This window comes from Phaethon aethereus (assembly GCF_964289735.1).
Source record: "Phaethon aethereus genome assembly, chromosome: 12".
NCBI classification, from domain to species: Eukaryota; Metazoa; Chordata; class Aves; order Phaethontiformes; family Phaethontidae; genus Phaethon; species Phaethon aethereus.
Window position 1 is genome coordinate 11,943,275 of NC_138588.1, and position 25,841 is coordinate 11,969,115.

At 38.3% G+C, this 25,841-nt stretch overlaps 1 protein-coding gene across 2 annotated transcripts; it reads left to right on the forward strand.

The window, feature by feature from the left end:
* Positions 1-4,433: 4,433 nt before the first annotated feature.
* Positions 4,434-25,841, forward strand: COPS2 (COP9 signalosome subunit 2; the record flags this gene model as incomplete). Of its 2 annotated transcripts, none has more annotated exons than XM_082005388.1 (13): positions 4,434-4,487; positions 12,967-13,080; positions 14,613-14,690; positions 15,280-15,405; positions 16,761-16,871; positions 16,985-17,062; positions 17,914-18,088; positions 19,130-19,308; positions 19,424-19,476; positions 21,784-21,881; positions 23,732-23,814; positions 24,870-24,928; positions 25,697-25,841. In XM_082005388.1, 13 exons carry the CDS (start codon positions 4,434-4,436, stop codon positions 25,839-25,841), a joined length of 1,353 nt encoding a protein of 450 aa, XP_081861514.1. The 2 variants fall into 2 exon arrangements, with proteins under 2 accessions (XP_081861514.1, XP_081861515.1); XM_082005389.1 differs by having other exon boundaries at positions 16,782-16,871.

A 25,841-nucleotide genomic window follows, 5' to 3' on the forward strand; every position in this document is an offset into this window, starting at 1 on the left:
CAATCTGAAAGGCAGGTTAGAAACATGTAGGAGGATTGCATAAAAGGCAGGAAGCCTATGGTCTAAAATGTTTCTTGAAGTAGATTTGATTCAACTTTTTGAAGTGGAGCTTTCTCCGTTACATCAGGAGCGACATTAAGCTGCTTATTTTTGCTCTTCACATAACATTGACTGTGACAGGGAAGACTCTATTTAGAATATTCTAACTAATAAGAAATATGTATGTTGACTTGAAAAGGATAGAAGGGGCTTCATTTTAAGTCCGCTGTCTAGGGTGGTTCTAGACAGAAAGAGGGAAGGCAGTTGCCTGAGGTAACAAAATACCATGGCCTCTACCTACCTCCCCTATGCCACAGCTCTGTAAAACTGTTTACCATTGAGGAAGAAACTGGCACATCTGGACCAATGGCTTGTTTGTGGCACCAGGATTTGTCACATACACACATGCAGAGGCATCCCCTTCAGAGTCAGATCTGACTGCACCAGGCCTGAGCAAATTAGTTTTCTTCTAAGTTTTGACTTTTTTCAAATTCCGCATTAGACACTACCCGTTTCTGTACAAATGCATATACAGAGAACTAAAACTCCAAACCTCAGATTATCGCTGTGATTTATTTAGACTGTATTTATACTACAGGTTTACAGCTACAGTTCCCAGAAAGTTTTTCAGGTTTTCCATTTGGAGGTGCTAGATGTGCCACTGAAAGTTCCAACACAAAGAAAAATTTGGCATATCGTTTTATTTCCTAAGACTGTAAGGGTATCTAGCTTCTGTGTTTGCAAAGTTGGGATGCTCTAGCATGTTATGCAGGAGCAGTGGGTAAACAAAAACTGAGAAGAGATTATGCCACTATCTTAGTGAAGCATAAGAAATTTGATAGTGATTCACTTCAAAACTACCTTAAAGCAATTTAGGTTGCACACTTTCATTAATGTAAGCAACAGACTAAAATGATGAAAAAGCAGTAAAAATAATCTTTAAAATTGGACTTACAATACTTCACTGGCATACCCTGTTGGATTTAAAGCATGTAGCCAATTTTTTTTTGTTTGTTTTTAGTCTACTAACAAAAATCCAGTAACGGGAACCCTGCTAAGGTTTCTACACTTAGTCTAAAACTAGAACTGGAAACCTAGTTAATGCAAAGCGTAAGTAAGAAGACAGCAACGAGAAACAGATGTTACAAAATTTCACAGTCAATTATTTAGTTTGTACTTCTCTGTAAAAGCTGTGTTACTGTCCAGCAACATATATTCAAGTGTTTTGTAAGATTTCTTTAGATGGAACGCTACAGAATATTATTCGTTGTGATGTCTTTTAACTGGTATTTCAGTACTTTTCCATTTTGGTGTCCAGTAACAAAGCTCTATTAGGTCCCTTTACAATTTCCTCTTCTTATAATCTCCCCGAAGTATTGACTAGTTTATCACTCTTCCAATTAGCAATCTCTGACATTTCATTGTACAATCCCTTTTCCGGATCACAGTAATAATATTATAGTCCATGGGGGAATCTGTTGGCAGAATTCTAAGTGTTAACTTTATTCCTTTTTGTGTCAGTATTTAGAATGCTGCTTTGTTTCACAGATAGTTTTATAGTGGTGTTGGTACCAACAGACTAAGAACAAACAGAGCAGTCACGGGGGCATGTTTATCTAAGTGCTGATTGATCTCTTTTTTTAATGTGGGTTTTACAAGCAGCCCTGATGAAAGCCCATTTACAGTCTTTGGCCTTGATGTTGCAACATGCACGCTACATTTTAAGCACCTACATCAAAGCTGGTTGTCAGAAGTGTTAAGCAAAGGCATCCCTCACAACTTCACACATGTAACTGGAAATGCTGGACTCACACTTTCCACGTGACTTACACTGAAACACAGTGCAATGACACGGAAGTAACAGAAGTTTAAAAAACTAACCCTTCTCCAGTGCTAACACAGGTAAAAAGGTTTGTTTGAACAGCCTGTGCGTTCTATTTCCACACATCGAGAACAACTCCGTGAGGAAAAAGCATGCGTTGGTACGTGCCGCAGGCATACCAGTGTACAGCTAGGCCTACGCTGTTCCAGGGAATCGCCTGAGCATTCCGTTTATAGCCAAAAGGACAAGAGGAAAAACAGTATCCCTAACATTCTGGAAAAAAAGAAGTATGTTAGGAGGAAAGATGAAGGAGTTATTCCCCCTCCTAGCACAGTGGCACGGCGCGAGAAGCAGCAGGCACGCCCGAGCTGCGGGGAGCTGGCTTTGGTGGAGAAGGGGCAGGAGGGGCCGGTGACCGGCGCGCTGCCCTGCAGCGGGGGACTCCCTCTGTGAGCCCAGGCCCACTTGCCGGCGGGGAAATGAAGCTACGCCCAGGCCAATGTGTCTGCGGCAAGGGAGCTCCCGGAGCGACACAAAATGCACGTGTCACGCTGTTTGTGTTGAGACGCGTCAAAATATCTCAGTCAAAACCCTCTCGCACCTCAGACTGGGAGAATAGGGACAGACCGTCCCACCTGTCCTCCCACCTCTCCTGCCCGCCTGCAGCTCGCCCGCCCGCCCAGCCCGGGATAAACGGCAGCGGGCTTCCGCGTCCCACCGCGGACGTGGCCTCCCGCTGCGGGTCCGGGGCCGAGGGGAGCGACCCACCCACCTGGGGTGCTCCACCAGCTGAACCGGGAGGGTGCCGGGGGCGTCCGCCGCCATGGCGGTTCCCCCCGCCGGCCCCTGGCTGAGGGCGGCAAGCGGCGGCTGTGGCTGGACCGCGATCACGGGACAGGCAGACACCGTCCTTCCGGGCGGCGGAGCTGGCAGCCCGGCCTCCTCCCCGCCCCGGTGGCAGAGCACCGCGGAGGCGGCGGTGCTCAGCGCCCAGGCCCGCCTCGCAGGCACAGCGGCACCCCGCAGCCCGCCCGGCTGTGGAGCCGCTCTCCCCTCGCTCCCTCGCCCACTACAGTACAGACATGACAAGAAAGCTGCTGCAGCGTTGTGAAGGAAATGTTTTTTCCTTCATTCCTGTCAGAATTTTGCTGGCAACAGCGAAACTTCAAAACACCGGCTGAGTGCGCGGGGCCCGGCGAGGCCGCCCCGGCAGGCGCCTCGCGGGCCCCCTGCGGTTGGGGTCACCCCCGGCGCCGTGCGTTGGGCCAGCGCCGGTTCTCCGGCAAAATGCCCGTGTAATGAAAACAATAAATTGGCAATGCGATCCCTTCCGGCATTATTATTTTCCACTTATTTTTTCTGGTGTGTGGTTCTGCCAGTTGCCCTCAAACAAGTAGTCTCGCAGCTCCTGTTTCGCCCTCAAGATTAACGGCTGCAGTTACTTTGAGGAACTGAGCTTTTCAAATGCATTTACAAACTCACTTCCCCGTTGTTAGCGTCTACTTTGGTGTGTCTCTTAAAAGCCTCTAATATTCTACTCATGAACCTTTAGGTGCTTGGACTGAGAGAAGCCTAGTAACATGGGGATTTCATTGTGGATTTACATGTCTGTCTGAGGTAAAACTTTTTTCTCCCGATTAGTATTGTTGGCAGAATACAAAGAGTTTTAAAAAGACTTAGCAGCAGCCATAGGAAAAAAAAAAGACAGACTGTCAGAAACTGTAACAACATAAAAGGACCAACAGAAAAATCTGGAGACCCATTAAATACAGCAAACGCGTCTAGCATGCTGTGAGAACCAGAGGCCTTGTGGAGATCGTGGACAGGCAAAGTTTGTCCGCCCGGGGTTTTTGCCTCAGTTGAAGGCAGCCGCAGCAATTAGCATGTACAAATCTTTAGAAATCCAGTGCTTTGCAAGGCGCGTTTTTTACAGCTTAGCCCTTTTAAAACTGCTGCTGCAGTATTATTTGCTTGAGGTAAACGCAGAGCATGTAAACCGTTCAGCAGCACCGAGCGAAGCAAATGAGCTGCACTAAGGACTAGGCGACGCCGGCGCTACTGGCGAACGGCCGGGCTTTTTGAATTTCCCATCGAGAGAAACGCAGTCACAAGACTTACAGCGCCGGAACGGGAGCCGGGCGCGCAGCGCTCGCACCCGGATACGCGGCGACCGGCGCCACCACTGCGCGCTCCGGGCGGCTGCAGGACCGTGGCCCGACGCCCCGCCGAGGCGCGGCGCCGCCGGGGAGGCTCCCTCTGGCGTCGCGAGGCGAGGCGGTGCCGCAGCGCCCCCCCGCAGGCCGCTAGGGCGGGCGGGAGGCGGGCCCCGCCGGCCGGCCGCGGTTGCTAGGGGCCGGTTGCTAGCGGTGAGAGGAAGCCGGTGGTGGTGCAGCGCGGATTGGGCTCCGTGTGCCTCAGGCCAGGGGCGGGAGGCGAGCGGGCGGCAGCGGTTCCGGGCGGAGCGGAGCCACATTGGGCAGCGCCGCGCGGTGTTGTGGGAGAAGGGGCCGTCCCCGCTGCCTCCTCCCTCTCCCGGCCCCCTTCCCCTCCCCCCGCCCGTCCTCCGGCCAAGATGTCTGACATGGAGGATGATTTCATGTGCGATGATGAAGAGGACTATGACCTGGTAGGGCGTGGGGAGGCGTGGAGGGGTCAGCGGCGCGGCGCGGCGAGGGGGTCTTGCGGGAGCGGCGCCGCCTCGGCCGGTGCCGGTGCGGCGCCTCCGCCGGCCGCCGCAGCCCCGCTGGGTGCTGCCCCTTGAGGGAGCGCTGACAGGATGAGTTTCCCTCCCGGGGAAGAGGGGTGGTGGCAGCGGCTGCGAGGGGCGGGTGCTGCTTTCGGAGCAGGCCCCGATGGGCGCCCTGCCACCTCTCCGCGTAAAAACAGGCCAACTTCGGCCCCGGGAAGTTAGCTAGGCCCGGGCTCGCACCTCGGGCCCAGCGAGCATGGGCCCCCGCTTGTCTTCCACAGAGGTCGGGCTGAGGGGAGGGCTCCGGCGCGCTGCCTCCCTCCCTCTTGCCGCTGTCCGGAGTGTCGGGCGCCAAGTCAAGTCAAAGTTGTTCTGCCCCCACCCCACTCCCGGCTGCGAGAGCTCCGAGGGGGTAGGTGCCGTTCATGTGCTTGCCCGAGCGTCAGACTGAGGAAAAAGTGGGGGGCAGAGAAAGGGAAGTGAGGGGAAACGGCCAGACGGCCGGTTTCTGGTGCAACGTGCCAAGGGTGTACTCATTTTTAGCTTCTTGCCTTTCTAGTCCTAGTGAACTTTCTGTCTTTTTTTCATTTTTAATTGCAGGGTTTGGTGTTTTTCGCGTTATATCTAGTTACATTTTGACATCGGGTTTTATTCTAGGTTTTTACAGTTAAAAAGATGCTTCTTGCCGTTAGGAACAGACCAATCTATCGGGAAAATTGGAAATATAATGGGGTTGTCTTGATGTAACCAGTCTCCTTTAAATTATTAAACCCAAATTTTTTACAATGAGTAAAACCATTTTGGGGTGGGTTAGTAAACTAAATAGCTGTCATTTGAAATAAAATATGTCTTCTGTGCTGACTAGTTCTAATTCTATTGCCACTATCTTATATTGGAGCTTCAGGTTTGATTGGTTGGGTTTTTGCTTTTCTGAACTTCGCATTGATTATTAGAACAGAAACATTTTTTTAAAAAGCTGTTTATGGTTGAGGCTTGAGAGTCTGTATCTAATTAATTTCAGCTAAACCTGTATTTACAGTACCGCATTTTCACTGAAAAACTTCAGAGACTTGCTTCTGGAAGACTTGCTTTCTAATGAGTTATTTGATAATCATTGCTACTTATGAATTCACTTGACAGACTTGTCTGATTTTATTTGAAATAGTTCCTGGGCAGTTTTTGTTATGAACTGTTCAGAATGGCTGGATGACATTGGATGTAGAATAAAAGCATCTGGTTTTGGTTCTGAGTTTTTTAAATTCATGTAAGAGTGCTTGTGTGACACGCGTTTTTGTCTTAATCTTATGAGCTGCTTATACCAGTATTCCAAGAACTGTAAGTCTTCCACTTAAGTCCATGAATGAATTCACAAACTTTTAGAAACAAGCTTTCTAAAGGACATACACTGAGACTATTAAAAATATTTTGTTGATTCAGTTTGTTCCAAAATCAGTTTCCATTAATTTTCATTAACACTGAAATCCATGTCCTAATTTAAAATGCTATGTTTGTTTTTCCATTTGATACAATCAAAGGAATACTAAACATAGCAGAATTCATGTTGAATGTCCATAATGTGAGAACTGGACACATAGGGAAACCATTGGAATCGCATTTTTCAGTCTTTAAATGCAGCTGTCTACATAGACATTTGAGTAAGAATGCAGCCCTAAGCTCACGATGCGTTACGTCAGTTTTAACCAAGAATAGTGGTTGATCTAACGCTTTTTCTTTTTCCTGTGTTTCTTTTTCCTGAAGTACTTTCTTCCTCATTGGAAAAACCTTCCTGAAACTTCTTGCTTGTGCCAAATGTCAGCCCCTGACTGTAGTTACTTTTCCTGGAACATTTTCATCATCATTAATTACCACTAGCCCAGACCTTTCAAAAATTTTAAAAATACTGTTTGTTATAATTGGGAGCATTTTAATTTTTTATTTTTGGTATGTAACTCCCATGTAAAGCTGCATCTTCAAATAAACCAGATTTTTAAAATTTAATTTGGGTCTATAACTGATGGATTACCCCCTCAATTTAAGAATAAAGATATTCCAGCTAGACTAGTTTCAGCATTCTTGGATTAAAAAAACATGATTTGATGTTGTTTTCAGATGTGCTTGAGACTGTAATTGCAGTGTTCTGCAAAATTGTTTTGGAAAATTGTGAAGGGCCCTGAAGACAGGGCCTGATTTCTTCCTTTCCTGTTGATATGAATCTAGTTAAGAGAAGACTATAAGGGGATACATGGTTCTCAAGTTCAGTGTAAAGGCTGCTGCAGAAGGGTTTGAAACAAAAAAAAGAGTGTACAAGAAAAAAATACTCAAGTATAGAATTAAAAATAAAAAAGCACATGTGAGTGTTGGTGAATGTTGTGTTTTGGATTTTTTTAAGGAATAGGAGGAGAGGCAGAAATTACAGAAGCAGTTAATGAAAGAAGAAATAGCTATTTTGTTGAAGTATGGTGTGGTGAAACTAGACTCAGGTCTCCCAGGGTAGCTACTAGCATAAAAATATTAGTGAAAAGACTCACAAAAAAGTTGTTGTCAGCTTTTATTAAAAGTGACTACGGCTGGTCCTTTTTAAATGTGCTCTTGATCTGCTGGTTATGTAGAATACATACATTTCGTTAGGTATGCAAATGTTTCACACACTAACTAGAACGTGAACAGATATTCTGAAGGCCCAGCTCTTTCCCAGCTTCATCATGGAATTTTTGTATAATTAATTACTACACTGTTAAACAACTGAAGGCTACCCACTTTACAGATCATAGCTGAATGTTTCTGCTTAGTTTTTCATTGGGTTAAAAGTCAAAGTTTTGCATGTAAATGACCTCAGTCACTCCTACAGAAGTTAACTTTATCTGTTGGAGGTCTTGATACTAGGAAAAAAATCCATTTCTATTTGTGGGTGAATGGACCTAGATTCACAATTTGCTAGTTATGTACAGTGACAGCTTTGATTATAACATGGATTATTCCACTTTATGCTTCAATGAACAGAATAATGTTTACTGCTCATTATGAAAACCACTCAATTTCTAGTTTGGTGCTGTTAGGTGAACTTGATAAGCAATCTCATCAGTAGACAGGGAAATTTGCCTACCTTACATTTATGCATTTTTAATAGATACCGTTGAAATTTCATGCAGATATTGTCACCTCTTCCCAACTCTTTGTTTCAGTATTGCCACAATTTAAAAAAATATGTATATTTGCAAACAAGAAAGCGATAATGCTGCAAAATCAAGCATTTAGAAACTAGGGAAATACCAAATCACACAGATCCACTTTACCCTCTTCTGTTTCTTTGTTATATTTAATTACATTAGTATGTGATGTATATGACTCATTTCTATGCATCTTCCAACTTCCGCTTAAAAAAAAAAAAATAAAGCAAAAGCAGAGTGCTGTCTTTCTATGGAACTGTACTGACCTCGTTGCAAATCACTGGCTTCACAGACTTCTTACTCCTCGTATCAGCCCCGGTGTAAGCCGGCAGGCACTAGATGACTTGCAGAGTTAGCGGGTAGGAGCAGAAGAGCAGAGAGACCTGGAATGTGGAAAAGAAAACCAGGACTGCTAATGCATGGTTGAGTGGTTGCAGACTTCTTACAGAAATCAGAGTCTTGTTTTCACTCTCATGGTTTGTCTCTGTTCTTTTCCTCCTTACTCTTTTGCATTCCAGTCTGATTGCTTTCTTTATATTCATGGGCCTAGATACCAATGGCAAACGCGCACAGAAACTGTTGCTTGCTTTTTGTCCTGGTGCCTGGGGGCCAGTGGTCCAGGAAGAGCAAATGCAAAGCAAGTTGTACTTAGCACCAGGATGGTGTTTGGTTGGTCACTTTTGCGGTGCATGTGAGCTATGAGAAAATAGTGCATGTTCATTGTGGGTGAAATGTTCCAGAAATTTAGCTGGCGAGCTAATATATTAATATATTGAGGAGTTATTTGCAGGTTTTTCAGTTGGCCTCATTTCAGCATTTTTGTGTTGTTTTTTTAAAACCAAACAAACACCCTCCACAGATCCCCAAACCCACATCACTACTGCTCTTGCAAAATATCAGGTCTTTGCTCCAAATCCTAGAGTTAGCAGACATCCTAAATGCTGTGGTTATGAAACAAAGTTAGCTGAAGTAAAATCAAATTTGTACCAGACCTATTCTCAGAAACAACTGCACTCCATAAAAAAAGAAAGGTTTGAGTCAGCCCAGTGGTTGAAATTTGGTAAAATTACCAGCAATTGAAAATTGGCAGTAATAAGTATTGTTAACAATGTCCTTGAAGGATAAATTTCTACAGAAATAGAACCCCTTGTATTGTGTCTTTTGTCTGGAAAGTTATCCTTCTGTATAGCTACTTTCCCTTTTTTTTGAAAAAGGTTTGCTAAGTAGGAGTTTGATACCTATACAGCTAGTGAACGATACACAGAGAAACGAAAGTTTAGATTATCATTCCACTTTTGATGTAGAGGTTAGGGAAGTGCTTTGGGCAAGAGAAGAGGCAAGAAAATTAGTAACTAAACAATGGTGATTTTCACAAAATATTTACATCTTTGGTTTTGTGCATGTTTAACTTTACTAGGTTAATGTGCCACTCTAATCTGCTAGAATACCACAAAATCCACCATTAAATGTCACTGATACAGCATTACAGTCTCCAAGTTCGTCTGCTTTATTCTGCCTGTGAGGAGAGGTGCCATGCTTCAAGAGCTCTATATAGTCTCTTGAGACCACATTGACTAAGGTTCCTGGTACGGTTTTCTGAAACCACAGCTGATTTCCTTAACCTCCCTGGTCACCTGCTCCTCTGCCATAGCTCACCAGCCTCAGGACTGCATCTGTGTAAGCGCTGGCGGGCCTGTTCTCTCAGCCCAAGCAGGATCAGCCATCATCAAGGACCCACACAGCATAAAATGTTGAATCACTTCAGTGAAGGGGAAGGGGGATGCTAGGACCAGAAATGAACAGAGAGGGTCGGGGAGCACCGGATGCCCTTAACCTGCCTTTGCTGCTGGAGAAACTGCAGATGGATCCATGCCCTAAAAAGGATGATTAAAGCTGACTGGGGTGAATTGTCATCTTCGTGTGTTCATTTTAGAAGCTGAGGCTTAATGGTTTAAAGCTGTTTACTAGATGAAGTGAATTTTGTGAAAAGTTAATATGTAATATAATAAAGACATGTAAATTAAATTGCTTCCTTGGTACTAATTTAACTTTTATTAAAATTATTTGAAAGAACATCCCAAAAAGTGATGGGATGGGAGTGGGTTGTTTATACCTGACTACATGTGGAACATGCAGATTTTCAACGGAGCAATGCTTAGATAATGTCTTAACTTTTTTTTAACTACATTTTTTTAGAGTTGTATCAGGGATTTCTAATTTAATAAGTAGTAATAAAAAAAGCCACTTGTTTGCTTTGATCCTCTCAGGAAGGGAAAACTAAATGGGTTTCAAAGATCAGTTCTGTGTATTCAGACTTCTGTTACTTTCATTTGTACTGATAATATTTATGTCCATTTAAAAATATCACCAAGGTCTTAAAAAAAATTCTTAGACCTTACTTTTTTTACCTCAGCTGAAGCTAAAGTGTATCACGCAGGTGCGTTTATATCTTGAAGTTATAATTAAAGGTGTTCTTCACTATGCAGAATATTAACTGTAGATGATATAGTAGAGAATTTCAGAGTTATGCAGAAATCCTTTTTGTAAACCCGATACCCTACCTAATTTTTGTGTACTTCTACTTTTTTACTGCATTGTTTGATGCAACGAACTTTCTACCTAAAAGGCTTGAGTTAGGGAAGTTGTTCAGGTAGGAAGTAGAGGTGTTAAAAATGAGGGTGAGGAAGGGTTAAGCATTTGGTATCTGAGTTTACTGTTAAAAGAACTTTTCTGTTTACTGGGAAGGAAATGCATCTTTTACGTAGTTTGAACTTTGAGGATACAGCTTCACACTTTTCCTTTCCTCCTTCTTTCCCTTTCCTTTTTGCAAAAGCCTTAAGTTCTCACATTCATATCATACTGCAGTAAGCCATCTCTGCATCGAAAGAAGATAGTCCTTCTGAATTGATCTGCACTGGCACAATTAGCATTGATGCTTAAATTAAGATGCAGTATCTACATGTCTGATCTTTTTTTTTTGATTGTCTACAGATTCATGGCATCATCTCATATGTAGTTCATGGTTTTAAAGTTTTCTTCACAGCCATTAAGTCTAAATATGTGTTTTAAAGTAAGCACTTTTTTCCCTGAAGTAGGAAAGCCCTGTCTCCCTTAGACCTTTGAGTCCATCCTATGTGGATGCAAAGCATCACGTGAAGGAAAAATACAGCTGTGAGAACATAAAAGACTACCTTTGCATTTCAAAGCATTTCCATTAGGGGGAAAAAAAAGATCTCTAGACATAACACTTATTCTTTATTATGTATTAGTAGTATTATGGAAATAGCTTTATGATACATTTAAGTAGCATTGAGAAAAATTATCTGAAAAAAGGCTTCCTGGATGAATCCACATCCAGAATCACTGCCAGAGCTAAGATGAAAATTCAGGTGCTTCTGGCTTTAGGCTAACAGAGCACATTGCTTCCTAAAAGGAATTAATCTAGTTTGCTTTCCTTTTATCTTTACAAATAGATACTTTTGCCAAAAATATTCCCCATTGTTCTAGTTCAGTATAAACAAGACATCAGCTGATTACATGTATCTTTAATGCTATGTTGTTTAAGCTTTGGCAGCCTGTATCTTCACAAGGTGCCTGATATGCTTACAGCTGTTGACATCATGTGCATGTTCTTGTAGCTGCTCCATTAATGTTGGATCCATAGGGTAAAGAATTTATGAAAACAAACTCACCAAAATGAGTCTGCCCAGTGAAGTAAGGCACTTGCTTCCTGTTTTCTCTGCAGTTTTCAGTATTAAGTTTTATGGGAATTCAGAAAACAGGTTTGTGGAATTCACTGAGCTTTTAAGTCCATCACTAAGTACTAATACTATTACTTCGTGTGAGTATAAATAAATATATACGTGAGCAACTTGCCTACATATGACAAATAGAAACATTAGCAGATTGAAGGATAAATGTCTCGAGAACCATGTTTCATAAAATTTGGGCCAACTGTGAGCTTTAATAATTAATTTTTCCATTAGAACTTCAGCAAACTTAAACTTTGAAATATTTGCTTATGTTGTAGGGAAGAGAGAGCTAATTAAAGCTTCTCTTTTGCCTCATCTTTTTCTCATTCCTTCCTACTTTTTTGAAGGAATCCATTAATAGCAATATATGAATGAAAAAAGTAATAAATGTGCCTGATGAAGAACTACAGTAAAAGAATAAATTCCAACTTAAAGAAGGGCACCTGGCTAAGCATTGTTTATATTGTTATAAGGGAAGGTTACTCTGACAACTGTAACTTTGAGATTTAAACATATTCTGGTAAACAGTTCATCTCCTAATAGCTAAGCACTCTGTTGAGAGAAGTTGGCTTGAAAATGCAGAGGTCTGAAATATTTTTGGCTCGTGTAAACCTCAAATGAAATTATTTGAGTTTTGTTAGTGTTTTGTAATTCACACATGCAACATTGTCCTTCAGCAAAAGCAAATAAAATACTTAGATTTTTTCCATCAGAAAAAAGCTCAAAGTACTCTTTTTTTTTTTAATGAAGTAATAGTTAGTAGAAGTAAATTTTTCAGTTTGTTTGGTGCTAGTGTACATGATGGGTAATTATTTGATTAACTTATTGTGCCTGTGCACCCCCTTTGTCAGTGTCTTTAGCATTTTCTCAATCTTCTCCTGCTTCTCAGCACAGAAGCAGCTGGTTTTACTGTCATTATTCTTTTTTTTAATTTCTTTAGGCAAGTATGAATCGTTACGGCATAAAAAGGCAGATTAGAGATTCATGGAAGCATTTTATATCCTCCATTGCTGAATCATTACTTGTGTGGCAACTGAGCCAGAGTCTTTTCTGTGGATAGCAAAGGTCATGTAATAGAGCGCCTTTTAGAAGACTACTGGCCAGCATGTTCTCTTTCCCCATCCAGAAATTACATATGCTACTAGGCATCTGTCCTTAAACACCAAAATTGGCAGAATTTTGATAATACAGTCTGTACTTGTCATAAAGGCGAAGTTGGTGGAGCTACGAGTTCATTACTCCAGGAAGAAACCTGTTGACAGGCAAGTGTTGGTGGATGGCGAGGCTGGCCAAGTCATGGGAGAGAGATGAAATCATCATAAGAGTCCATACCTGTTACATGCTCTAAAACTGAAGATTTTCTGTTAATAGACAAGTGTCAGTTTGAGCAGTATACTGTGCTGTGTTTTATCCATTTTCAGCAGAATATTAGATGTTCTGAACTTTGCTTTTTTCTCTGATTTTTCTTTGTTTTTTTCTTTTTTCCTTAAAATGCAGGAATATTCTGAGGACAGCAATTCTGAACCAAATGTGGATCTGGAAAATCAATACTACAATTCCAAAGCTTTGAAGGAAGATGACCCAAAAGCGGCATTAAGTAGTTTTCAGAAGGTCTTCTATCTTTATAATATCTTAATTTTATATTAATTGACATTTTAAAATATTTGCTTACCATTTGAGTTACTTTCTGGAATTTTAAGAGTAATGTTTATAGGTTAACTTACTAATGTGCTGAGTTTATCACTGGGCAGCTTAGACTCCTGGCTGGACTGCCTTTCAGGATCATAGTAGGGAGTATAAATAGGACATGGAGCAGTCCTCTTTTATTGAAGAACTGAGTTTTTAATCTTCAGAATTTGCTAAATTAATTAAACAGTCTGTCCTGGTTTTGGCTGGGATAGAGTTAAATTTTCTTCCTGATAGCTGGTATAGTGCTGTGTTTTGGATTTAGTATGAGATAATGTTGATAACACACTGATGTTTTTAGTTGTTGCTAAGTAGTTGTAGTGCTTACACTAAGTCAAGGACTTTTCAGCTTCCCATGCTCGGCCAGCAGGGAGATGCACAAGAAGCTGGGAGGGGGCACAGCCAGGACAGCTGACCCAGCCTGCCCAAAAGGATGTTCCCTAATATATAATGTCGTGCTCAGTATATAAAAGTGGAGTTGGCCGGGGAGCGGGAATTGCTTCTCGGAGACAGGCTATTGATCACTGGGTGGTGAGCAATTGTTGCATTGCGCATCACTTGGTTTTGTATATTCCTTTATCAGTAATATTATTATTATTTCCTCTTTCTTTGCTGTCCTATTAAACTGTTTTTATCTCAATCTGCGAGATTTTTTTTTTTCGATTCTCTCCCTCATCCCACCTGGGGCGGGGGGTGGTGGCAAGTGAGTGCCTGTGTGCTGCGTAGTCACTGGCTGGGACTGAACCATGACACAGTCCTAAGTGAGTTTTCATGTGTCAGCTATAGAAGCCAGATCCATTCGGTTTTTAAAATGAAACGGCATTTTCCCCATTGTCTTCTGTAATGTATTATGTTTGGTTTGCTATCTGATTCCAAAGCTTTCAATATATATATATTAAGTGACACAGAGTTTCTTTCCTTCATGTCAGTTTTAAATTTTTAATGTTTGCACACTGCCACCAGAAAGCAACATGTTAGATTTAACTTGAAAGAAAAAATAGATTTTTGCATCTCTTGGATTATTTACAGTGTATATAAATGACTTAGTAAAAATTTTAGAAAGTTGTTTTTTTTTTTAACAAAACTTTCCCTTAACTGTGTTACATTAAAGCCTAGAAGTCTTTCTGATATGTGAAGAAACTATAGTAATTCAGAAGTGTAATTTTTTTACTAATTTAGTCAAGGGGTGTGTTTGGTGTTAGACAACAACAACAAAAGTCTATAAATAACAGTCCACCCTCCCTACATCAGCTAAGATACATACCCCTCACTAACTTTCTCAATAATATCAGGAAAGAGTAAAATTGAAGAACAGGGCAGAGTGAAACATTACTTTGTAAGGAACAAAGCCGGGGGGGAAGGCATGTACGGGATATGTGCATTTTAAACAAGATGCAAATCAATTTAAGTTTGAATAAAGCTTTTATATATACTGTTTTTAAATTCTTCTATTTCAGGTTTTGGAGCTAGAAGGTGAAAAAGGAGAATGGGGATTCAAAGCTCTGAAACAGATGATTAAAATAAACTTTAAATTGGTAGGAATTAACAGCTATTGCTTGAGACTAAATGGCATAAATATGTATTGGAACCAGAGATCTTAAGTTATTATTCTAATTTATGGCTATGGCAACTAAATCTGCCAGAACTTGTCTTTTGTGGACTTTAATGGCTACTACAGATGTGGCAGGGAAATTGTGGTGGTTGCAAGTCAAAGGCAAAATGGATGCAAAATAGCTACTGTAGTCAGCTGATACTCACTGAAAGACTGAGGCTCAGTCCTTACTATCCTGAGGTATCATACCACTGAAACCAGTAATGTTTCTACATATATGTACTTAACCAGAACAAACGAGTGAAAAATTTACATGCTACATATGCAACCATGCCAAACAGTTGTATAGCCAGCTCTGTTTTCTTCATTGAGATAAATATTTTAAATGTCTATTCCATGCAGTCTTGCTGAAGTTATTGCCGATTCTGCTGCTTATGAATAAAGTGGTGATGTAAAAGTTCCTAATAACAACTGCTACTGCATAGTCTTTCTATGGATGTGTATTTGCATGGTATAACTCAGTTTTTAATCATTAAAACAAAAAGTATAATGTAATTTTATTTTTCTTTTAGACTAACTTTCCTGAAATGATGAACAGATATAAACAGCTATTGACCTACATACGGAGTGCGGTTACAAGGAATTACTCTGAAAAATCCATCAACTCTATTCTTGATTATATCTCTACTTCCAAGCAGGTTAGATCATCAGTTCTTTCATCTTCATGGTTCTCCTTTCTGCATTTTTAACAATGGACTTTTTTGTGTAGTCTGTTGGTTTTGAGTCTTTTGATCTTAGTGGAGAACATTTGCAGTATTAATTTGTTGTTGTATGTTAAAATATATTTCCCAAATTTAATGGATTCACATAACTTTTCATAAACTTGTCTTTTTTGACAATGTTTACGTGGGATTTCTATGCTAATAAGTAAAGTAAATACTTTCCTTTTTTTTCTTTTTTCTTTTTTTTTTTTTAGCATAGTAGCTACACACTATAAGTGCCTCCTCAAATATGATTTGTAACTAAACAATACTTTTTTTACTTTGGGGGGAGAGGGGAACCTTTGAAAAACTTTGCAATGAAGTGTTGGTGTTAAATGCTGCCTGTCTTTGAGTGTACTGTGCAAGCTAGGTACATGTTCATAGATACACAGCCCAGCTCCTTTTCTTTTGTGGTGTAGAAGCTTTACAGCTTAGAAGGCTCTCCTAACTGACTACCTGGAAGTAGCATCTGCATATGGAGGATCACTGATCTTTAGTGATGACTCCTCTGTCATTATCACAATCCTTCCTGTCCTGCCACTCATAGGAAATGAAAGTTTAATAGTTGAATGATGGTTTACTCTTATGGTCTAAAGGATTGCCTTAGACTACACCTTTTTGGCAGAGGTCAGTGTGCTTGGTCTAAATGAAGCTGGAGCCAGACCTGGAGTGACAATCTGGAAATCTTAACTTGATTTATAGCCACCAATAGAACAATGCATTCTCTGTAGAACCTTTGTTAAGGTCAAACTCAGCACTTTGGTTTCCACTTTGGATGTTCAATTTTCAGGTTTTGTGCAAAGAACTGGTTTGATGTGCTCGAGAGCTTTCTTTCGCACAGCATTGGTAGTATAGAAAGAAGAAAGCATCTTTTCCTTTGGCCATTTCTTTCTCTGTAAATTGGATTTTCTTTTTGATACGTAAATTATTTTTGTTTTTCTTCTTTTAAGTAGAAACAATGTTGCTTGTTAGTGTTTGTGTGTCTGTTACACAACCTAAGAATTTTATCACTTGGTTATGTAAGATGGGCTTGTATAATGTGGCTTTCATTTTTCACTAGCATGATAGATGGCTGCAAATCTTAATTAAAAAGTATTCCCATTTTATATCTATTTCGTATAAGAAAAGCAAGTGTACTTAGTTTTGTTACTTTAGAAGCTCTTTTTTACAATCTAAAAGCAGACATTCAATAAGATGCAGATACCATTCTTATTTTGAAGTTCAAGCATGCACTTGTAGTTTGTTCAGATTGACTTTATTAACAGGTACAAATTTGCTGTTTACAATTATAGAATTCTGATTTTTTATGTCAGATGGATTTGCTTCAGGAATTCTATGAAACAACACTTGAAGCGCTGAAAGATGCTAAGAATGATAGATTGTGGTTTAAGACAAACACAAAGGTAAAATACATAACTTACTGTTTTTTTGCTTTTGTTTGTGACACGTTCAGCTAACCCTTATAATTGTGAAACATTAGTAGACCTTAGTATTTCAACTTTTCTTTTCATTACAGCTTGGCAAATTATATTTAGAACGAGAAGAATATGGAAAGTTACAAAAGATTTTGCGTCAGCTGCATCAGTCATGCCAGGTACCTTTATATTCTAAATCATTGTAGCTTAGTAAACAACATGGATTTTTTTTTTTTTTTTTTACATCTGTTGTTGGCCTTTGAGGCATGTTGCTGAGCTTTAGTACAGAGGGAAGAAGTACTGTGCTTGCTTTAATTTGTTATCTGTTTGATAATGTGAACAAAAAATAAGTGTTTTATTCCTTGCGTAAAGATGGATTTTTTAAAAACTATTCACAACTGCTGATTAAGTTTCCTCTTAGTCAGGTGAAAGAATGAGAAGCACATATGAATAATCTATAATGCATAGACGTTTATTTTAAGATTCCAAGTGAGCTTTACTCGAAACTTAAAGTACAGTTATTACTTCCTCATTTGGAAGGGAAAAAAAATCAGCTGTGCAGCCTGCTGTGCTTGTTTGTGTCCCCTTTTCTTCCTCCAGCATGGAAAATGGGTTACAAATATCTGGGAAATGGTTCTGTTCTAGGCAGCAGAAGAGTCATATGTATTATCTCTATATATATGTATGTGTGTCAGTCATCACATTTATATACTGAGAGAGTGTGGTTTAAGGAAAGTGGAAAAGAATAAAGGGCAAAGTTCTGAAAGGTGTTGCTTGTTATAAGGAAAACATTTCATTAAACCAAAATACTGACTGTTTTAAAAAAGGTCTTCAAAACTTGGCCTGTGATAAGTTTTTTTAGTATTATGTTTTGTGTTAATAGTTATATAAAAATTTTAAAGTTTTAGGAATATCCTTATTTCTGACAGTAAATTACTGAGAGTATTTGTTAATAATTTTTTTACTAATATAAAACTGAAGTCACTGTTCTCTTAAAATTTCACAGTATTTATTACTTAATCTATCCTAGACTGATGATGGGGAAGATGATCTAAAAAAAGGTACTCAACTATTGGAAATCTATGCTTTGGAAATTCAAATGTATACAGCACAGAAAAATAATAAAAAACTTAAAGCACTATATGAACAGTCATTGCACATCAAGTCAGCCATTCCTCATCCACTGATCATGGGAGTTATCAGAGGCAAGTTAATCTTGAATTTTTCATTTAACTTCTGTTGCATTGATTAGTTTTACGAAAATCTGATTTTTTTTCAGTTCCAACTATAAAGCTAGAGGATCATGTAGATTCAGAGGCAGGCAAACCATATGTGACTGAAGGACTAATGCAGTGGCCACAGTCTCATCGGTTAATGTTTGCCTCCTATAGGACCTCAGTTCTGCTGTTCTGGTGCCCTAGTACCAGATGCACTGGTCGGAAGGGCAGGACAGTTGGCTACATGTTGTGTAGGAGAGAAGCAACAGAAGAACAAGAGGAAGAATTGAACTGTTTGACACCATGGCAGGCAACAAAGTATAAATGCAAAGGCATTTGCAAAGGATAAAAATAAAGGCTTGACCCAACTGTGAGCGGAAGGGACTGCTTTTTTTTCTGCAATCCCCTTTGTAAATTTTGCTTGATGTCTCACCTCGCTAAAACTCATCAGGAACTGAAGGACTTTAAGATGTGTTTGAAATTATCCGTAATGATGAATTTTAGTGGAAACATGCCATGTGTCTTGAAAAAAACTTTCTCCAGAATACTGTTGTGCCTTCCCTCTTTCGCTGGTGTAGGCACTTGCACAGACATTCAGGCAGCAGTGGGTACTTCAGGAGATACAGTGTTTCTCAATTTTTCTCTGTGGTTTTGCTCAACAGATTGGGAAAATTCCATAAAGATAGGAAGTCCTTTGCCTTTGAAATGGAGATAAATTCCATTTCAGTTTTTACAGTATTTTAACATAAGGTTAAACAATTATTGGCTGTGAGGATTAGTGTTCTTTTGAATTTATGGTGTGGGTTGAGTTTTGTTTTTTCTTCTTTAGAATGGCTTTATTCAAATGGCAGTGCTGTATGTGAAGGCCCTAATGCTTTTATTTTTTCTAGCAATTTCAGAGAATGAAAAGACTCCTGAAAATATTTCAGTAATCTATTTAGAAATAGCGTGGTACTTCTGAGTACAATTATTGTAGTCAGCAACAAGGACACAGTGTTCCTTTTCTCTTCATCTGTGTTTTCTTTTCAGAATGTGGAGGCAAAATGCACTTAAGAGAAGGAGAGTTTGAAAAGGCACATACTGATTTTTTTGAAGCGTTCAAGAATTATGATGAATCAGGGAGTCCCAGAAGAACCACTTGCTTAAAATACTTGGTCTTAGCTAACATGCTCATGAAATCTGGAATAAATCCATTTGACTCTCAGGAGGTATTTTTTTTCTTTCTCCCCGCCCCAATTGATAGGCAAAGTACCCAAAAGACAAAAATGGAAAAAAAAAAATTTAAAATCTAAACATGCATATTGTGCTTTCTGTTCTGTGTAGGCTAAACCATACAAAAATGATCCAGAGATTCTAGCAATGACAAATTTAGTAAGGTAAGATTTTAATTTTTCTGGAGAAGAGAACAAAAAATAAAAAGATGTAGTGTCCAAACCAGAAGTGGAATATTTTTAGAGGTGGCTTTTCTCTGCACAGCTAACACAGTTATTTCATAAATATTGGGCAAATATTTGTAGACTGTTATTCATAAGAAACTTTTATTTACTATGACAGACCAAAGTATCTATACTATACCAGGTAGGGGTACAGAAACATGCTGTTATCTTCTACCATAGTGAATTTCTTCCACAGTGGCAAAAACCTCATTTCTTCCCTTAAATAGAGTTGTCCCACCTTGTACTGCAACTTGTCTTTAGAGTTTGGCTGGTTATATGTGAGAAACTGAGATGACTGACTTCTTATACCAAAGTCAATAGAATAATTAGATGCATAGATATGTCATGATTACTAAAGGAATTTCATAATTTAGGAATATGAAACTGAATTCTTAAGTGATCTCCCCTAATCTTCAAACATAAGTGAAAATCAGAAGAATGCTTCATTACCTCTTAGAAGCAACTGTGATGTGAGACCCTTTAGGGTATTATGATCATCAGGCAAAATAGATTGAACTGAGGCAGGTTTTGTATACTGTGCAGTGAAGCAACCTGTTCCATCTACTCTATCCTGTCGAGTTAAAAAAAAAAAAAAGAACAATGTGTAGGAAAACTTTTCTCACCTTTTCATTACGTAAGAAGTTAACGCCTGCTCACATTTTGAAATACACAGTTGATCTCATGTTGGGACAAACCTTGCTCTGATACTGCTGTAGTCATACAAATTTTTTCTGAAAGTGAGGATGTTTATCATTATTGACATAATGATGAATAAATTATTTGGCAGTTTTTTAAGGGACTGTTTCTAATAATTCCACTTTAGACATGTCTTTTCTACTTCATTGTTATAGTTTCATGTGAATTTGAGGCAGAAGGAACTCCAGATGGCCTTACCCAGTCTGATTTTATTCATATTTGTAATTTATATCTTTTATCTTGACATTTGAGTATAACTGCTGCTTTGAAATTAATAATGCAATTAAAGCAGTGTAGATAAGAAATACGCAGGAGAGAAAATCAATTCCAAAGATTACACTTATGTTTTTAATGCTTCCTATACTCTCAATTGCAAGCTTGAATGTTTGACATAAAAAGAGACTTCTGGAATAAACAAAAAAATATTTTAAACTGAAATTCCTTTTAATTATGAAGTAAAATTTACTGGTTTGATGTAATACCAGTCCATTCCACTCATAACTCGATTTATAAACTCCTCAAGTTCCACCTTACATTTAACAGTCGTCTTTCTTGCCCCTTTTATTTATAATAAAGGATGACCTTTTTTTTTTTGTTGACCAGTTTAAAAACAATTTGAAAATGTACAGAGACTATGAAGGAAAAATAGATGTTGTTTTTTAAATGTTTGATGTTAGTATTAAACAGTTTGATGTTAGTATTAAACAGAAGTTGAGAGCATGTATCGAACACTGTCTTTCAGGTTAAATATTGATAGTCTGTAAATTAATATAACTAAATTACTGTGTTAGTTTAATTAGTTAGTAGATAGTCCCTATTGCAGCTGACTCTTTCTGTAAGAAAAGATGATAGATTTGAATTGTAAAACCATTGTATTTCAAGAAAAAGGTCTTGTTTCAGTGGTTACAGCTCTTACCTTTAAATGATGCTGTGGTGCCACTACTGAACAGTATGTGTCTAAACGCACCTTTTTTTGTAATCCTTTCTCAGGTAACAAGATTGACTAGTTAAACAATATATATACTAAAAATAAGCTATAAATAAAACTCTAATATTATGACAGAATTACTGATGGTTAATTCTGGAAGTCAGGATTTCTTCCATCTTCCAGTATTTTTAGAGTTCAGCTTAAGACACACATTGTAGAAACAGCAACAGCCCTCTAGACTCTTTTTAGCTTTTATTTGTTCCATAAAGTACGGATTCACGAAGCCAAAATTCAACTAATGCTACTTTTCAGAATTGTCTATTTTTAGGGTCTAGACTTGTTTGAAGAATAACTTCTTAAAGTACAAAAGTTTTGAAACTAGAGTGCACTTGTGGAATAACTAAATGTTCATACTAAACTTTTGTAAATGCTACTAAAATTGAAATAGGAGAAAGGTAATTTCTGTTCCATCTCATCTTCAAATAGTTTTTCCCTATAAGGGTTCTGAATACAATTATTTGCCACCAACACTTAATACAGGTTTTTTTTAGAAGATGTAGAATACAGTCTTACGAGTCTGTTTAACTTAAAAATAATAATTCAGTCTCTTGTTTTCTCTGAAGTGCCTATCAGAATAATGACATCACTGAATTTGAGAAGATTCTGAAAACAAATCACAGCAACATCATGGACGATCCCTTCATAAGGGAGCACATTGAAGGTATTTTTGCAGGCTATTTTACACGCCCCCCCTTTTTTTTTCCCACTACTTGGCAAGCTGCTTCCCACCTCACCCCCTACCTCCCCTGGGTTTTATTTTCTTCTTGGCAGAATAAGAGTTCTTTGTAATTACTTGTAGACCTTTCCTTTACTGTTTCCAAGTTCTTTAGAACTTGGTCAAGGCCAACATGCATCCAGGCATGAAGAATGACTGTGAAGAATTGCAGGAATGATGGAGAAAGTTCTATCCACCATATCCAAGAGTGGATATGCTAAGATAATATCTATGGTGGTGTTAGGCACGGAATATTTTGAGTGCTGGTTTGTTGTTTTGTTTTGGCTTGTTTTTTTTCCATTGGAAGGATTAAATGAAGGCAACCCTTACTTGTAAACATTGTTTGTGTCAGTCTCAACAGTCAGATAAGTTTATAAGGCTAGTTTATAAGGTTGATTTCCTGCTTCAGATTAAAGACAAAATATGTAGACTGTGTAACGAAGGTTGCATTAATAAATGTGTAGTAATAAAATACGTAACAAGATATATAATTCTATTGTATATGTTAAACAATGTTTGGATTTATAGTACCTACACTTAATAAAACAGGCGAATGCACTAACACATGCCCTTCCATTCCATTAACATGAGAAAAGAAAGTTACCCCCTACATTTGTCATGTATCTGAGAATTTAAAAGTCTCTTCACTTGAATATAGTGTCCAGTTTTTCAGATAACTTCTGTTTTCATCAAGAGTAGGGCTTACTGTGGCATTGCAAAGTCAGTTAGTTGGATAGTTACATGAAATAAGAGTTAAATCCAGAGACCTGGTTTTCTTACACTTTTTGTATGTAAAAGAGAACACGGCAAACAGCAGGGGAAACTAAATATAACCCCTCTACTGCTGTTACATGTCACCTACGGGTAAGCTTCAAAGTCTTATAGGGAGGCTCTGTAAGATTAGAGATGGATGCTTAAGGAAGAAAGTATGACAGAACTGGAAAGCAAAAGAAGGAGGACAGTTGAATCAAAGGATTGAATGATAATAGCCTGCTAGTGATATCTAGGGGGGAAAAAAAAAAAGACATTCTCATCTTTTTCATTCTGTGGTGATACAGCATGTATGTTTGTGGTTATAATGTTTACATGCCTTGCTTCACTGTTTTAATCTCTTTAGTTTTATTGAGATACATAATCTGGTCTTCAGTATTATTTTTCATTATATAAACAGTCCTTGTGTAACTAGTTAAGTAAAAATGGATCTAGCACTTTTTCTGTTAATTTACAATTGTAATTTATGCTTTTGTTTTGTCCAGATTTTCTTTAATAGTGCAGCCATTGTTTCAGAAATCTTTACATTATCTTATGTAAGACAAATCAGGCACTTCATGCAGACTCTGTTTTATATGTCTTCTTCAGTTCTTCATCATAATTATACCATTAGGCCCTGATATTTTAACTTGAAATGTGAATATTCCCCATGAATTTAAATGTACCTAGACTTACTTTTCAGAGCCTTAAGAGTACCTCTTCTCACTTCTGTACAAGGCAATCATTCTAGCCATAAATTAGAGGGGAAGACCCACCATGCAGTAATCTGTATGATTTATCCAGTTAGTTTGAATAATCTAAATTTTTACCTGGGAATACGTTGCTCCATGTTTAAACAGTTTTCAACTCTTATCTGTCCATCTTCAGAGTTCATACTGCTTGGGTCCCTTTATTTTGCTGTGCTTTCCCACCTCACTGAATTACTGCCTTAAAAGATCGTGGTATTTAGGATATCTTTCTACATGGAGCTGTATTGCATCTTTATACTGTTGGTTTTACAGTATTTATTTTTTATTCTCTTACAGAGCTTTTGCGAAACATCAGAACACAAGTGCTTATAAAATTAATTAAGCCTTACACAAGAATACATATTCCTTTTATTTCTAAGGTATGTGTCAGTGGAACCTTGCATTTGCTTAAGTAAATGATTAACTGTGAGTAAGAGCTCTCAAATAAATACAGTGCTTCCAGAAATAGAAGGTCTAAAATATAATCTAAACCATAAAGTAGTACTGAGGCACTGCGGGCAGCTTTGCAGTGTGAAAATGTAAATTTCAAGTGTTGTCCCAATGCTTTTTGTAATGTGTACTGTGATATACTTCTAAAATATTCAATTACCATGTTCTACTTGGTGTAGAAAAGCACTTTTCTGAAGAGAAATCTAAAAAGTGAAATTTGTATAATTTAAAATGTAATTATGAATATAAATTTTATGAACATAAAAATCCAAATTCTAATTCCTTTTGGTCAAAAGATATCTTCAAATGTCCATGTTGTATGAGTTACAGAATTGTGGTAATAGAACAAACCAACAATTAAACTAGAATCACTGATTTCATTCCCCAATCTGGAAAGAACAAAATAAAAAAACAATGACAAAAGATTACTATTGCCATCTCCTGAGTCTGATTTTTCTTGCAAAAATTCACAGCATTCCAAAATATATCATGAAGTACTACAGATGCTTATTTTTTATGCTTAAATTTGCTTTAGAACTCTGTATGTTTGGGGTTTTTTTTAAGCTAGCCTTAGCATTTGTAGAACTTGCTTGAGCCAGAAGGTGCAATTAGCTCCTCTAAATGGTTTTGAGTACAGAACCTATTCTTTTCTGATAATTATTGTCTTATTTCCTGGTGGTTTTGGTGTTTGCTTTTTTTTTTTTTTCTTTCAGTAAGAAATAAGTTCTTTCAGAACTTATTTCTGGAGCTTCCCAAAATTCTGCTCTAGCCTCTTCAGCCTTTTCTGATATGTTACTGATCTCTTGATCACTGGCTGTATATAATTTGGGTGGAGTTCTTTAGCTTGATAGATCATTATTGAATTTATACTTTGGAACAGTAAGAAACAGCAATGAAACCAAATTCTGTATATGAAAATAAAGGTTGGAAGGATTTAATGTTGCAAAACAGAGTAGCAGCATAATGAGTTTTCTTTTTCTTTTAGGAGTTAAACATAGATGTAGCTGATGTGGAAAGCTTGCTTGTGCAGTGCATATTGGATAAGTACGTACTTTATTGATTCCTGATCTTTGATTACTTTAATAAAAGAATACCAGAAACGACAAAGCAATATTTTTGTGCATTGTGACAATACTGGTTGATCCTAGAACTGAAAGTTAATGCTGCTGACTTTGTTTGGATTTGCTTGGCTATGACCAGTAAAGTATATTTGTAAGACATGAGCCAAGAAAATTATGGAGACAGATTGAGTGGCATGTTTTTACTTTGATTTTTAATTATGTAATAAATTACATGAATTATTATGAAATTATGAAAATTATTATTATTGGTAACTGCTGCTTATATCCATGTATATTTTCAAGTTGACAAATTAGTAGTCTGCTCTCCTTCACTTGAAAAACTTAACTGCAATTTGTAAAATCCTTTTTTTGGAGGGTAACTTGTTATATCTACTAGGAAAATATAATCCGTACATGGGTTTCTATTTTAATTTATTTTTACATAAATCTCCATATTTCATGATTCCTTACCTTTCAAGAACTCTTTACGTCATATTGCTTCAGACTTTATATGTGGGTCATAGCTAGGGAGATAATATATGCAATGCCTAATGAATTAGTTAATTTGATTTCCAATCATGATGACAGCTAAATAGGCAGTACTGCCCAGCATAATATATTTTTAAAGTGCTGAATTCTGAAATGGACTTGGTGTTTCTCTTGTATAAGATGACCTCTTATTTTACCTCTAATTTATTGTTAGTTCCTATTTCCATGTGCATTAGCAATTTATTTATTTATTTACTTCTAGCACTATACATGGCCGAATTGATCAAGTCAACCAGCTCCTAGAACTGGATCATCAGAAGAGAGGTGGTGCACGGTATACTGCGTTAGATAAATGGACCAACCAACTAAATTCTCTCAACCAGGCTGTAGTCAGCAAGCTGGCCTAA